Genomic DNA, 14,876 nt, shown 5'->3' with positions numbered 1-14,876 from the left:
CAGTAGACAAATTCATTAATTGGTAAGTATAATTAGTCATATTTATTTCCATAAAACTATGGAGTTTGCTTCCTATTTTGAAAATCATCGATAAAATAAACTAAGTCCTGGCTGAAGATAGAGCTCAAATTTTAAAAGGGCTTAATGCTTTTGTAGAGGACCAGGATTCATTTCCCAGGACCCATATTAGGCAGTTCACAACTGTCCCTAATTCTAGTTCTAAGGAATATGACACCTTCTCACCTCCACCTACATGCACATGGTGCACACAAATCCATGCAAGGACACACAGATACACATAAAAATAAATAAATACATCTTTTTGAAGAAGTCAACTTATTGGCTTATTGGTTTTTCTTTGAAACAAAGTTACTACCTACCTATAATATGAGAATGAGATGTACAGTTTGAATCATTATCTTAAAAGTATGAATCATACCAAATAAAATAATGATTACTTGTAAGTTTTTAATCTACCCAGGAGGAACAAGACTCACAATGCACTGTCCATTTGCACATGGGTGACTTGAGCAAATATTACTGAGGTGTACACATCCATTTGGTCCAAAACCATTTCCTGTATATCCTGGAGGACAGGTGCAGAGAGGCAAAAATCCTGTTCAGAAAGAAAAAATGGATGTATAAGTGCAGGGGTCCTTGGTTCAGAGGCAGTCATGAAACTCAACTCTGGTGTCTAGACAAGAATCCATCAATATCAAGTGCATCTATTCCCATGGGCAGGCAAGAGAAAGCAAGAGGAGAAACGATTAAAATCTCTGTTTTTCCCATCTTATCTTAAATATCTGCGTGTTTCTAATTTCTTATATATACGTTTGCAATCATGCTTACATCTCATATGACAGATGATCTAGAGCTACATACAAATAAGAAGGGAATGTGAAAAGGAAGATGGGATTTCTTTATCAGGAAGGGATCCTTGGTAGAAAATAAGAGTTTTATGACAACAATGTCTGTTGCAAGCAATATATATCTGTATGTGTCTACACATATAGAAAGATTGCTCCATCCTCTAGATAACCTTATAAACAGATTCTGCTATAAACATTTATATCTTTACAAATAAAAACAAAGCATTTGAAGATTGTCCTGACCAAGGACACACAGTGTGAATGTAAGAGTCAAGAGAAACTTATGGATATGGTACGAGTTGTAGCACAGGATTAGCATTAATGGGAAGCTCTCATGTTCTAGGCACGTGCACACACAGATTGCACCTACATACTATTTCACTGAAAAATGAATTTGAGGCATTCAAAGAAGTTTTGTAGTGAAACTAGACATTAAGATAATATAGTAACACAATCTACAAAATGCAAACACTGATGTTTCTTCAACTGTTTTTCTAAGCTCTTTGCTTCCATGTCACAAAATTCAAGCAATGACAATCTAAATGGTCAGATGAAGAAGCTGGTCAAAAAAAAATGTAAAGCAATTAAATCTTTCAGTACCACTAATAATTATGATATGAGTGAGATAAAAGCTAAAATAATATTAAAACATCCAGAAGTTTCAACTTCATTCTGTAATGCTTAGAACAAGTACCCCCTTTGATATTTTTAAAAAATTCCACCAGATGTCATGTCCCGAGACTTTCGGATTCCTTAATGGCCAAAGGTCACATGTCACGGCAGAAATACATTGTTTCTATCACTACAAAATAGCTGGAATAATACATGAAAATTATTCTGATGATCAATTTAAGCACATTCCTCCACCAGCAAATGATGATGATTACTGATGAAAATGGATAGACAATCTTAGTGAAAAATTCAAATAGAATAAATTATGTAATGTGACCAATTTACAACATAGATAGTGATGCTTTTGTGCCCTCAGGTTACAGTACTTGCAAGTTTTGAATTTAAAAAGTAAGATAGACAGGTATCTTCCCTACATAAAGAATCACATAAAGATGTGTTCTTTTATGTATTTATTTCTTTTAAAGTATTTACTGAGGGAAATGGTGTAAGGAAACTCAGACACTGCTATTCTTTGCCTGGACATCTGCAACCGTTCCTCAGACAAGATCACAGCCTTCAGTGAAGATCAGTAAAGAACATGATATGCTACTTCACATCATCTAAAATCTGACCAGCTTTTGTCCTTAAAAATGAATTATTTTCGTAAGTATCTGTTTCATTGTGGTCTCCCAAGAACTCGATGCAATGAGTGCTCTTACTGCCCTTAGTTCACAAAGGGAAAACTGGAGGGGAGAAGCCTGAGCTGCCTTGACCATTGTCAGACAGGAAAAGTATGATGGGACCAAGGGAGAAATCAAACGATTTTCTCTGAGAAATTCTGTTCTTGACTACCTGACTACTCTATTAATCATTCAATAAGCATTGGTTCACTCCTACATGTACGATGTATATGACCATGTATGGATAGACCTGTGTACATATGTAGAAAAAAAATATATATATATACATATATATATATTCTTATCTATATATGCACATTAAAGATGAATTAGTAAAAATGAAAATTTGAAAAATCAGGGAACATGATATTATTTAATAGATGAATTATGTATATCTATTTGGACAAAATTCATCTGGGTTTTCATTTGACACATAAGTGAACAATAAATTCTAAAATTGTCGAAGACCCTGATGTAGCAAAAGAAAACATAAGAAGAAAACTAGACAATTGGTAAAGAATTCAGTAGGAAAGACATTTCTCAACATGATGCTAACACAAGAAAAATAAGAAAAACTGATTTATTCTTCGGTTATGAAATTCTTAAGCCTCTAAATAGAAAATACTCATACAAAACCAAGACAACAACATGTTATGAACAAAGTGTTGTAAAACACAACATAGATGGGAAGATCATTTCCTCAGTACACATGAAAATTGCAACGTAATAAGAAAGCAAATGAGTATGTAAAAAAAATAGAAAAAGTGATCAATAAAAATGGGAACATTTTATTCATTAGTCACACAAAAGCATAGTTTAAAGGAGATAAGAAACAAGCCAGGCAGTGGTGGTGCACACCTTTAATCCCAGCACTCAGGAGGCAGAGGCAGGAGGATCTCTGTGAGTTTGAGTCCAGCCTGGTCTACAGAGTGAGTTCTAGGACAACCAGGGCTACACACAGATAAACTCTGTCTCAAAAAACAAAAAAGAAACAAGCAATTAACTGTTGGCTATAAAATGCATCAAGACACCAGTCGCATTAAAGGCGCATGCCTTTAATCCCAGCACTTGGGAGGCAGAGACCCGGCAGATCTCTCTGAGTTGGAGGGCAGCCTGGTCTACAAAACGAGTTCTAGGACAGCCACAGCTACACAGAGAAACCGTGTCTTCAAAAAAATTTTTTAAATGTATCAAGTCAAAAAATGATATCTGTAATTGTCAGAGCTGAGGTACACAAACATTTCTCTGACTGTTGACTGAGACATACAATGATACAATTTTCAAAGAGGTGCATTGCTGCATAGATGAGCTGGCCCTCTTTTATGCAGTACCACAGCAACTATACAGCAAGATGCACTTTCTCTTTTGTAGAAGTAAACTCCTTATTTCAGCTGAATCCATGATACTTGAAATAAATGCTATATATTCTGTGCTGCCAGGTGTAGCCAGATAGTGCAACTCCAGTCATGTCCTTCCCTTTCTTCATCTTGTTTACTAAAGTCATTAATTGATTACTTGGATTAATTACCATGGAAACAACTTCTAGTCAAAGTTGATCATTCAAGGGTACCAGATTGCTGTAGGGTTTTGAGATAGTTGGATTTTTTGGAAGGTCAAAATAAGAATTTTGACAGTTGTAAATGGTAGTTCATGCCTATAACACAAGCACTTGGGAGACAGAGGCAGGAGGATTATATTTCAAGGTCAGATGAGCTACAGAGTGAGACTTTGCTCTCCCCCAAAGGAATTTTAAGGAGAAAAAATTTACTTTTAGACTACAGAATTGTTGAGAGAGTTTGACTGAAACATCTAAGGACAAAAAGGGGTGAGTCATTACCTATACCAAGAGCTGAGGAGCAGGTCGCATCTGGGTGGCAACCTCCGTTATTGATTGAGCAGACATCCAAGGGCGTGCACTCTCTCCCATCACCGCTGAAACCTGACCAAAGCACACAGAGGGTGAGAAACAATGTCAAGAGCTTCTTGGAGACTAGTTGTATTTAAACTAGAGGACAGCCAGAAAGATCTCTTTCCAGAAGAAAAAGAAAACTAACATGTGTTATGTCTATGAGCCTTGTCTGTGAGCAGCAGTCCACGAGTGCATGTATTAAATAAATACATATGTGTGGTAACAATGGAGTGATGGATCTAAAGATTCTCACAGAAGCGTTTCCCAGTCCTGTGTTTTCTCCCTGTTTGCTCTTGCTGCTGGCATTATTTCCTGTTCCTTTCTTACTTTGCTGTACTAGTGCATGCTGAATCTACACTTTAAGTTAAACATTCTGGACCATTAATTTTCTTGTCTTGGAAATCATTTTAAAGTGAGCACAGATTCTATTGTAAGTGCATTGGCTGTTGTGGCATCAGGAAGCCTGGTGTAGTCCTGGTGCAGTACCTGGTGGGCAGTTCCCACAGGTGAAAGACCCAGGCAAATTGAGACAGGGGACAAGTGGAGCCACAGAGCAGCCGCCATTGTTTATCTCACATTCGTTGATATCGTAGCATTCATAACCATTTCCTTGCCAGCCTAGAAAAAAATATGGAGAAGATTCGCAAGATTAGCACTGTTAACAACAAGGAAGAAACACAGATAGTTAAGACATCCACAAAATAGTTCTGGGTTAGCAGCATGGTTCAGTGGTTAAAGATGCTTACTACTAAGCCTATCATCTGACTTCAGTCCGTGGCACCCACATGATAGAAGGAGAGAACTAACTCCAATTTGTCCTCTGACCTCTATAGGCATGCTATGGCATGCACCCTCAACACAAATTAATTCATTCATTCATCGAATATTTAGAGAATAATAAAAACTAACAAAGAAAATTTTGTTCTACACAAAACTATACATTAGAATGAGATGTTCCTAACAGGCTGTCCAAAATTGTTCTAAATGTATATAATCTTATTCTGGAAAGTGGTGGGTAAATGGGATTCACTTGTAGACTGTTGACTGGATATTAATAAGACCATGAATTTCTTAAAACAGTGCCTATGTTTCTACACATGAAGACAACAGATGATGAGATTGAAGGTGAAGAGTTATCTTTAGATATTCATGTTGTAGTCAATTATGACAACATTAGTGTTAGTCTCATGATTCATTATCATAATAATAATCATGTTTAGATATCTTCAAACCTTTAACATATTTATAATAGTGGATCTAAGTGGGGTATCCCTTCATACACTGACTTAAGCAAATTATCATGTTCGAGCATGGTTAGGTGAGTACGCAAGGAAGAGCTGATGGAAATGCACTCTACCCCTAATGGCGTCTTCAGGGCATGGTACCCTGCTTTCCTTTTATACAGGTATTCTTGTAGTTCCTTACATTTATAAGCAACATATAGAACTTTTAAGACTTGGCAAAATGAAGTGATTAAAAACAAAAACAAAAACTTCGCTTTTGATTTCTCATTGTTTTCTTCAAATAAGAAAAAGGAGAATTAGGCATATACCGACCATTCTCTAATTTAAAACATCTACTTTTCTGATTTCTGCTGATTAAAGACTGTCATCATAAATCACCTTCAAGAATTTAGCTATTTGCAAGTTTTGTTCCTGAGAGGCAGGAGGGGAGTCCTTCTTTCTCCTTAGCTTTGCTGGTTCTACACCAACACCATGCAGGCGCTCACTAAACTACGCATCTCTAAAGGAAAGCACTAGATGTGCATGTGCCTTCGTGTGACACAGGGAAGGCCCTGAAGCTCAGCTGGGCCAGGCAGACCTGGATTGGGATCTGGCCTACACCGAGTGTTGTGTACTTGGAGAAGTTATTTAATCTCTCCAAGCCTCAACTCCTCGTATTTAAAGTGCAAACAACTCTCTTACCATGTCTTGGCATTTGTTGTAGCTGTAGAATTGTAACACTTAGATGGCACCTTAGTGCCATTTGCACAGAAGATTAACTGCTGTCGTGGTCTTCCATCTGTGCTGCACTCCTTAAGTATACCCAGGAGTAGAAAGTGGCCCTGAAGTCCGGTTAACAGCTAACCTACATCCCAGCACAGTGCTTTGCTCATGACACATGCCCTACAAATCTGTGCCAAGTGGTAGTGGTGACCTCATGTCATTGTCATTAAGAGAGGAAGCTTGGGATTCAAACTTAGGCCATCTCTGAGTACAGAGTTCAGATTCTTCAGCAACTCAACATAATACAATGGCTTCCCTTAAAGATTCAGTCCTCAGTACTGAGGAAGCCAAACACCTCTATTTATAGCAAGGATATAGGATATTCAAGGACACACAAAAGGAAGAACTACTGGCTCATTGCAGAGACACAAAACAGTCAAGGAATTTACCCAGATTTACAAATAGCTAGCTAGTTGAAAAAGTAGGATTATAGTGTATGGCTTTTAACCACCAGTCTAGCCAGCTGATAGCCACAGCGATGCAAGATTAGACCCTTCAATTTCTATGTCCATTTGTGTCCCAAAGTAGGATGTTAGCACTCTGACATGTCTCCCAGCTCCACCAAGGACCTGCTCTAGCAGTGAGGGGGTCTTGAGTAGGACATGTAGCTAGCTTTAGACACTTCCAAAAATGATCTTATGGTCCATCATTAGTAGAGGGAAATTGATTCTTGTACCCTGTCTGTGTGGTATTCAAAGCCTATCATGCGTCCCCCAGAACGTACCTTTTGGGCAAGCCCCACAGTAGAAAGAGCCTAGTGTGTTGAAACACTGCACATGCTCTGCACAAGGCGAAGGTTGGAGGCTGCATTCATCTTTGTCCTCTGTGCAGGCGATGCCATTTGGTGGTATTGTCCACCCAGCGTCACAGATGCAATTAAATTTTGGCTGGCAGAAAAACAATAAAGTGAATAATCAACCAGGAAGGGGGGAGAATCTCACCAAACCCCGAACTGTCTATTGTCTGACATTCATTTGTGTCACACCAGTTGAGTGGATTCTTTTCCTTCCCATGTGATTTAAGCTTTTAGACTAGACCATGGAGATGGGTACATCTTTATTTCAGAATAAGAGGATCATATAATTTATCCCAAAGATGCCCAGAAAAGAGCAACAATAGTCAAGACCTGTAATTAAAGTCAATGAACTCAGTTGGCTATGTTTTTAAAGGGATAAACACCCAAGTAGGCAGACTTGGGACAGTCATTTCCTCCTTTGAACATTTCTTCTCTTTCCTCCACCCTTCCCTTCATTCCTTCCCCTGTCCCCCTATTGCTGGGAGGAACTGTTTTCTATCACACAGAATTTTTTAAATGAGTTAAGAATAAATAACTAAAATAATCATGACAAGAAAAACTGGCCAGGCTACCCTGAGTGTTAGGCATGTAGGACCCAAAGCACAGAGGGACACCAGAGATGTAGACCCAAAAAGTCTGCACCACTCATGGGGACTCCAGGCCAGAACAATCCAGACATAAGATGCTGTTAACAAGACAACCTGTAACGTTTGCATGTCTTGTCACTGTTAGGCTCACAGGTTAGGAGGTCATGCCTCACGGAGAGAGCCATGAGGGAATAATTAGAAGGTTCATATTTTACATAACAGGCTTTTCTATTCTCTGAGTCCAGTTTTCTGTATATGTCATCTCCTTCTGTGTGTGTCCTGCTAAGGGATGGAAGTGACTTCACCTCTGCGGTCACTCCCAGCACAGTGCCAGAGTCGGCAATGGGATGTGGAGAGAGAAATTATGGCTTCCACAAGGAGCACGAGGGGGAAAGGGCACACCTGTCCATGTTGCACTCGCTCTAAATCCTCACAGATGCCATGCTTACAGAGCTGCTCAGAGCCCTGTTCACAGTCATTATACTTGGATGTACACTGGGGTCCATAGGTATCAGGTGTGCAGTCACATCTGTTGGTTAGACAAGAGAAGAGCACAGTGTCAGGGTCTGGGTTTTTACTACCAGAAGCTGTCTATTTTAGCATCAGTAAAAAATGTCCACATTGCAAACCAATAATGTTAATAATAAACCAACACTGCAGCTCTGTCAGCTGCAGCGTCAGAATAAAATTTCCCGGTTCTTTTCCAAGTAGAGCATTGAGTTAACATGTTATCTTTGCAAATATGCTCTTAGAGAAAGACGACTCAACGTTTCATTGAACTACAGCAATAAATTCTTTTGATCTCAAGTCATTAAAAGAATCTTGTACTTTCAAAGGTCAGACGTCTGTAAACCATGGGTGACAGAGTTCATTCAAGAAAGGGAAAAGGAAAGATCAGCAAGTTCACTCAGCATCCATCCTTTGGCACCTGCCAGCAAGTACAGATGATGATCTATGCTTAGTGCCTTTATAGTACAGAGGACAATATACATTTTGTCAGGAAGAGATAGAGTTGATAGTGAGATATTTCCTTCATAGTCATATTTTAATGCATAACAAAACATAATAATCGTAGGATTCCTAGATGCCAGGAGATGCTCTGTCACTAGAAAAAGTCAGATGAACAAAAATAAAATAGGGAAAGTTCGCTTAAGTTACTGTGTGACTCTTTAAGTTGCTGGCTTAGCTGTGTATCTGCAAAGCAGTAGGAATAGGGGTTGGGAAGTATGGCAAGGGATGAAGGACTCATACAGGCTAAGTCTGACCAAACCCTAGAGAATGAAAAAGTCAAGCTCAGAGATGACTCTTAGATTCCAGCAGAGAATCATCATGAAGGGAACTGAACATCAGTGCTGATGCCAGAGACAAGGATGAGGAAGTGTCTGTCTGCATGGCATGTCTGTCTCTCATGCCTGTAACCTTGAGCTGGTGTCTGAGGGTTCTGGAAAAGAATGCTTGCTACAAAGTGGAAAGGTTGTTTTAGCAACATGCATTAAAGGTACCAGGGGCTCAGCTAATCACAGAAGTCAAGGTGTGGGTAAGAGTGCAAGAGGGAAGTTTGAAAACAATCGGGAGCCAGGCCTAGATACAGAATAAGGCATGCCATGGCTGTACCCAGAAACAATTGCTGGTGGGACCCCTTTGAGTCATTTTCAAGTAAAAGGAGATCAATTGGTATGGACAGACATGGAGAGTAAGAGTGGTGGGAGCCGTATCCTTGCACTAACATGTAGTGCTGCCAGACTTAATAAACGAAAATATAGGGAACACAGTTAAAATTCTATTTCAGATAAATGAATATTTTGTAAAATACATAAGTATGATCCATGCAATTTATAGTGCACCCACTACATAGTTACATAAAAGTTATTTAGTCAGTAAATTATGTCAATGAGCATTCCAGGATTTCTTTTATCATTAAGACCGGGTCATGGATTAATAATAATTAGTGATCAAACTTACACTCGGATGTTAGCTCCCTACCCAATAGCTTACTCACCCCATTCTACATCTGCCCCTATGGCCTGCTCCCTTTCTTCTTGTTGATCACATTTTTTACATAGAATACTCGTCCAGAGAATTTAATTACACTCTTTGGGATTACAGTGTTTTTGAGCACACATTTAAGAATTTAATTCATTGCTAAATATTTTTCTGTTATATTTATACATTTGGCATGTAAAAAAAAAACTTAGAACCAATCATTACAAGTTTTTCTAAATGTATTTTCAATATAAGGGATATCTGAATGTTTGGGAACATCTGGGACAAAGTGACACGCATTTAAATCCTGAACAAACATATTCATCATTCACCTCTGACCGCTACTAACTAACTCATGACCCTTCTGAAGGTGTTCCTTTCTAGGAGTACTCTGAAGTGTGTTTCTCTTACAGCTAAGAACGTAACCACTGGAAAATTAAGACGTCAAAGGAGATTGTGGCCACACACCTGAGGGCCACCTTCTCTCCTTAGTTCCCACTGACTTTTGCCTAAATATCATCACTTGGAGATGAGTGGACACTAATCTCACACTCTTTTAAACCAGATTCAAGGTAGACTTCTTTCATTTAAATTTAGATAATAGGAGGAGGAGGCAGAAAATAAACCAAGTAAACTATAGGCTTCCTTGCCATGATCTTCAAAGGCAAACATTTTAATCTTATTTTTACAGATATGCATCACCTACAGCCAGAGTTAATATTTGAGGGAAGCCAAGTAAAAACCCGTCTGCTTTACTCTAGCTCCATTATTTTTCCATGTTGTATTTCTGTTCTCATGGGTAAAGTAAGTAAGTGTGAAGACTTTACAACTGTGTCCTTTTAGTATAATAGCATTTGCATGTAAAGTATGTTTTCAAAGTGATTCAGTATGGCTTTTGAAGAAAAAGTGTAATTCCTCATATAAATACCTATGACGCAATAATAAAACGCACATGTGTATTTTAAAACTACTTATCCAATGTTCCTGCCTTTGATATTAATTCCTTTTAATTTTATTGAATGTGTGTGTGTGTGTATGTGTGTGTATACGATGTGTGGATTTGATTGTGGATATATGCATAACACAGTGTGTGTGTGTGTGTGTGTGTGTGTGTGTGTGTGTGTGTGTGTATGTGTGTTGAGATAAGGGCTCAGTTCTCTCCTGCCATAGGATCCAGGAATCCAATTATGTCATCAGCTTTGTTTTTTGTTTTTGTTTTTTCAGCAAGTGTGTTTAACTGCTGAACCATCCCACCAGCCCTTAGTTACTAGTTCTTGCAAAAGCCTTTTATTGTTGATTTCATTCTAGTAGAATAAAAGTAGGCTTCTCAGTCTTGAGGAACTATAACTGTACATGTCAATTGAGAAGACACCAAATATCCTTCCACAGTCTTATATAAATTGTTTTAGAGTCTATGGCTCAATATCAGTATATTGAGTAACTGAAAGAGATAATAAGTTTAATACCTAACTACCATCTGATCCCAAACAAGATTATCTTCACTACTTAAACGTTGCAATGCTTTAAAATCCACCAATGATATGGAGATAATATAAGATATACTGAATCAGCGTCATGTGCCTGGAACAAACACAGCTTGTTTTCTTCCTAGAAAGCATAGTAGATCTACACCATAAGTGCACATGCCATCTATAGATGTCAATATATCAGACCCCAAGAGTTGTCTTACATATAAAGTAAGTTCGAAAACAATCAGAAACAACTTTTACAATGAAGATGAAACCATAACATTGAGAAGAGAAAAACCATCTTTCTGTTAGTTCTCATAGTAGCTGTGGGCAAGACTCAAGCCACAAGAATTAGTGGAAGCAGGTAAAGTTTTATTTTATCCTGCTCTCAACGCTTTAAAGTGCCTGGGTTTGATTCCCAGGACCCACAGGGCAGCTCACAAGCACCTGTAACTCCACATCCAGGGAACAAACTCTTCTTTGGCCTCTGTGTGCTGTGGGATGGTCTTTCTGGACGCTGTGAATATGTGTTGTTATGACTGGTTAATAAAGAAGTTGCTCTGGCCTATGGTGGGTCAGGTTATAGCCTGTCAAGAAATCCAAGGAGAGAGATAAGAAAGAGAAAGGCAGAGCCTGGAGAGACACCAGCCTGTCACCCAAGGAGCAACATGCCAGCAGACAGGAAAAGCCACGGAACACGTGACAAAACATAGATTAATAGAAATGGGTTAATTTAAGCTGATAGAGCTAGCAAGCAAGGAACTTAAGCCATTGGCCATATACTTTGCAATTAATAGAAGCCTCTGAGTGATTTTTGTTTAAGCAATTATGGGACCTTGGGGCCAGGTGGGACCAGAGAACTTTCCGGCTATATCTGTGGGCACCAGGTATGCATGTGGTACACAGACATACATGCAGGCAAAGCACTGAGGCACATAAAATAAAACAATAATAGAAATTACAAAAAAAAAAAAAAAAACCTCCAAGGTGGATGGCACCTAAGAATCTACATCTGGATTCCACATACATGGGTGTCCATGTATGCATACTCACATAGGATAAAACACACACACATATTATGGGACACACCTGAATTCATGTATTTAAGACACAAATACTCAACTGGCATTCTCAAGGCCTCATAAACTATTCTCATACCAAGAAGAGGGCATAGCAAATGTTCTGCTCTCTAATGGTCCCCAGCAGAGCTATGGGGGATGGTGACTAGAGACAATAAACAGCCCAGAGTCACAAGAAGTCCTTGTGTTTTTCTTTACATGGGGACCAAGAACAAATCTAATACTGTCTTGCAAAGGACACTACCAGCTCGAAACCGCTCTTAACCAATAAACTCATTTGCTCCCTTTCTCCTTCCTCATTGCTCGCTCTCTCGGTCTCCTCTCTTCCTCTCACCTTCCCCTGTGTGTGTCTCACCCTTGACATGCATCAGAGTTGTGCATTGTGTATGCTACAGGCTCCCACCTCCCTTTCCACTTTTACAAGGGTAGGTGTAAAGCATAGTGCTCTGAAAAGCAATAGCAAAGGTGTGTGTGGATGGCTCCCACTCCAACCACACAGCCATCACTCTAGTGGTACAGAATACACCAAAAGACAGCGATGATAAAGGAAATTGGAATTATATCTAATCTCCAGGACATTACTAGATATTGGGGAGGCAAGCAATTATGTGTGCTAGGAGTCAAGTTGGGACAGCTCTCACTGATAACTCCAAATGGAAATTCTGCTTGATAAGCACCCATAAACAGAAACCATGAAATGATGCTTTCAAGGGAATCATCTGGAGCCAGAATGTGACTAACAGCAATGGCACCAGCATCATTTCAATTAGATCCAAAGTCCAAAAGCAAAGTCCTCAGAGGAGTTCACTGGTTGTCCCTTCAAAGCTGTGGCTCTTGTTAATGCCTCAGCTCATGGTGCCCTATGATCACATAGTATTAGACTTAAGGTAGAGGTCTTTGGGGGTTTTGCCCAATAATTGAATTTATCTACATCTAGTGGAAGTCTGCATGAGTAGAGTTTATTAACCTAGAGTGAACCAAATTTTAAACCTCAGGCTAAAGGAACAAAAGGACTGTGGTGACTTTTTGAGAACATGTGTTATGAGACAACAGGGACTAAAACAAAATTACTCCTCTCATTTCTGCAGGTTATTGTTACAAGATACTAGAGGCACAAGGAAGAGAGCAAAGAATTGCTTTTCAATCAAGCTAGATTATCCTGCAGCACAATGAGCAATTCACACCCTAGCAAAACTGGCTTCTTAATCCTTAGGGAGCCTCAGAAACACAGGCAGCAACCAAAAATATAGCAAAAGATAATGTCAAATTCCTCTCAAACGTGACATTAAGAAACTATACACTAGTGAATCTAACAATGACAGAGCCTAAACTTCATGACTTGATTATCAGAAGATGCTTCTCAGGCCTCTGGCGTTGGTGGCCAATACTGCTCAAGTACCATGAGAACACAGAGGCTTTGGGAAGTCTAGCTCAGTTTAAGAGATGATTTCCTGAGAAAGACTATGGGTGGTGTGATCAGGAGATGCCTGCCATAAGTGGATCCTTTGATAAAAATGAATCTGGAAAGAAGACGAGTTGCCCAGGGACTGTGACTGTGACCTTGTGGCTAATTGAGAATGCAGTGAGTTAATTGATTCTCTGAACATCACTTCGACCTTTGATTCATTTTGGCCAACATTCTTACATAATCTGAATGAACTATCCTGACTGCAACTGTAAGCTTGCTAGTAGCTGGAATCAACGCAAGACTGGGGGCACTGGATGGTGGGCTGCCCCCTCCATCCCCCACATAATCCCACATCATTGATGCCCTTTAAGGCTCTGCTTCTGTCTCAAGCATCATCTCAGCTTGCACCATGCTCTGTGGCAGTCATAGTGGCCTTCTTCCTCAGAGATGCTGCCAAAATGATTTCTTCATGGGGTGAACGGTTTTTTATTCGTCGGAGCAAAAATATCTATGAATACGTTCAATAGAAGTCAAGTGATTCCTATGGGGCCCCTAGTTTTTCTGGTATCATAGACATTAATTTCTATTCTTTTAATTATTTCATGTTCTTGTCCTTCAGAAATGCACGTGACATTTTTAAAAGAAGTTACCTGAAACTCCCCATTGTATTCACACAGGTGGATCCACTCTGGCAGCCAAAGGGTGTTCCTGAGTAGATTGCACACTCATCAACATCCTCTGAGCAGAAAAGACCCTGCAGAGACGTAAGGAACTCAGTAAGGTGCCACAGGACATGGGCTTTTATGAAATAATATTTACATGATACATTTAATGTCTTATATGTGGGACTAACTCCTTGATAAAGCCAAATACTATATTACTAATATTAATCTTGGGGTAAGAGTCCTCTAGAACTCAGATTGGGCCCAGTGGAACCAAGGAGCTCCTCACAAGAGCACAGTGGCCACAAGAGGAGAATCCTTTCATAGAGGAGTCCTTATTTCAAAAAGGTGCTGTACTTGGGGATAGTGACTCAGTGATCTTTTGTTTGTTTGTTTGTTTGTTTGTTTGTTTGTTTGTTTTTCGAGGCAGGCTTTCTCTGTGTAGTTTTGGTGCCCATCCTGGATCTCACTCTGTGGACCATGCTGGCCTCCAATTCAGAGATCCACCTGGCTCTGCCACCTGAGTGTTGGGATTAAAGGCGTGTGCCACCACTGCCCAGCCTGACTTAGTAATCTTTTTGTTGATTTTTGTTGATGTCTGCTAGCTGTATTTTTTCTACTGCTAAAAGAGACCAAGAGTACTACATATGCATTCCAAGACTCAGTCCGTGCTTTCCAGTGCTAAACCACTTAAGTCATGCTAACAGAACTACCGTTTCCTTATCTACTTGAGAGAGCTGCTCAAGATGGCCAAGGACTCAGTGAGTTAAATAACCAACTTTACCACCACTTGGCACAATTCATTCTGACTCCTGA

General features: G+C 39.4%; 1 protein-coding gene across 1 annotated transcript in view; it reads right to left on the bottom strand.

Annotated features, from left to right (window-relative positions):
* Cubn (cubilin) overlaps window positions 1-14,876 on the bottom strand; it is a 226,113-nt gene that overhangs the window by 206,193 nt on the left and 5,044 nt on the right. The window contains exons 6-11 of the mRNA XM_006985936.4: window positions 14,049-14,152; window positions 7,862-7,988; window positions 6,801-6,963; window positions 4,557-4,688; window positions 3,999-4,100; window positions 498-616 (exon numbers count right to left, since the gene is read on the bottom strand). Coding sequence (XP_006985998.2) covers window positions 498-616; window positions 3,999-4,100; window positions 4,557-4,688; window positions 6,801-6,963; window positions 7,862-7,988; window positions 14,049-14,152 — 747 coding nt within the window. The remainder of the gene's footprint in view (window positions 1-497; window positions 617-3,998; window positions 4,101-4,556; window positions 4,689-6,800; window positions 6,964-7,861; window positions 7,989-14,048; window positions 14,153-14,876) is intronic.

This window comes from Peromyscus maniculatus, chromosome 5, assembly GCF_049852395.1.
Source record: "Peromyscus maniculatus bairdii isolate BWxNUB_F1_BW_parent chromosome 5, HU_Pman_BW_mat_3.1, whole genome shotgun sequence".
Classification (NCBI taxonomy): domain Eukaryota; kingdom Metazoa; phylum Chordata; class Mammalia; order Rodentia; family Cricetidae; genus Peromyscus; species Peromyscus maniculatus.
The sequence above is the reverse complement of the archived record's forward strand: the minus strand, read 5'-3'. Positions and strand labels throughout refer to the sequence as shown.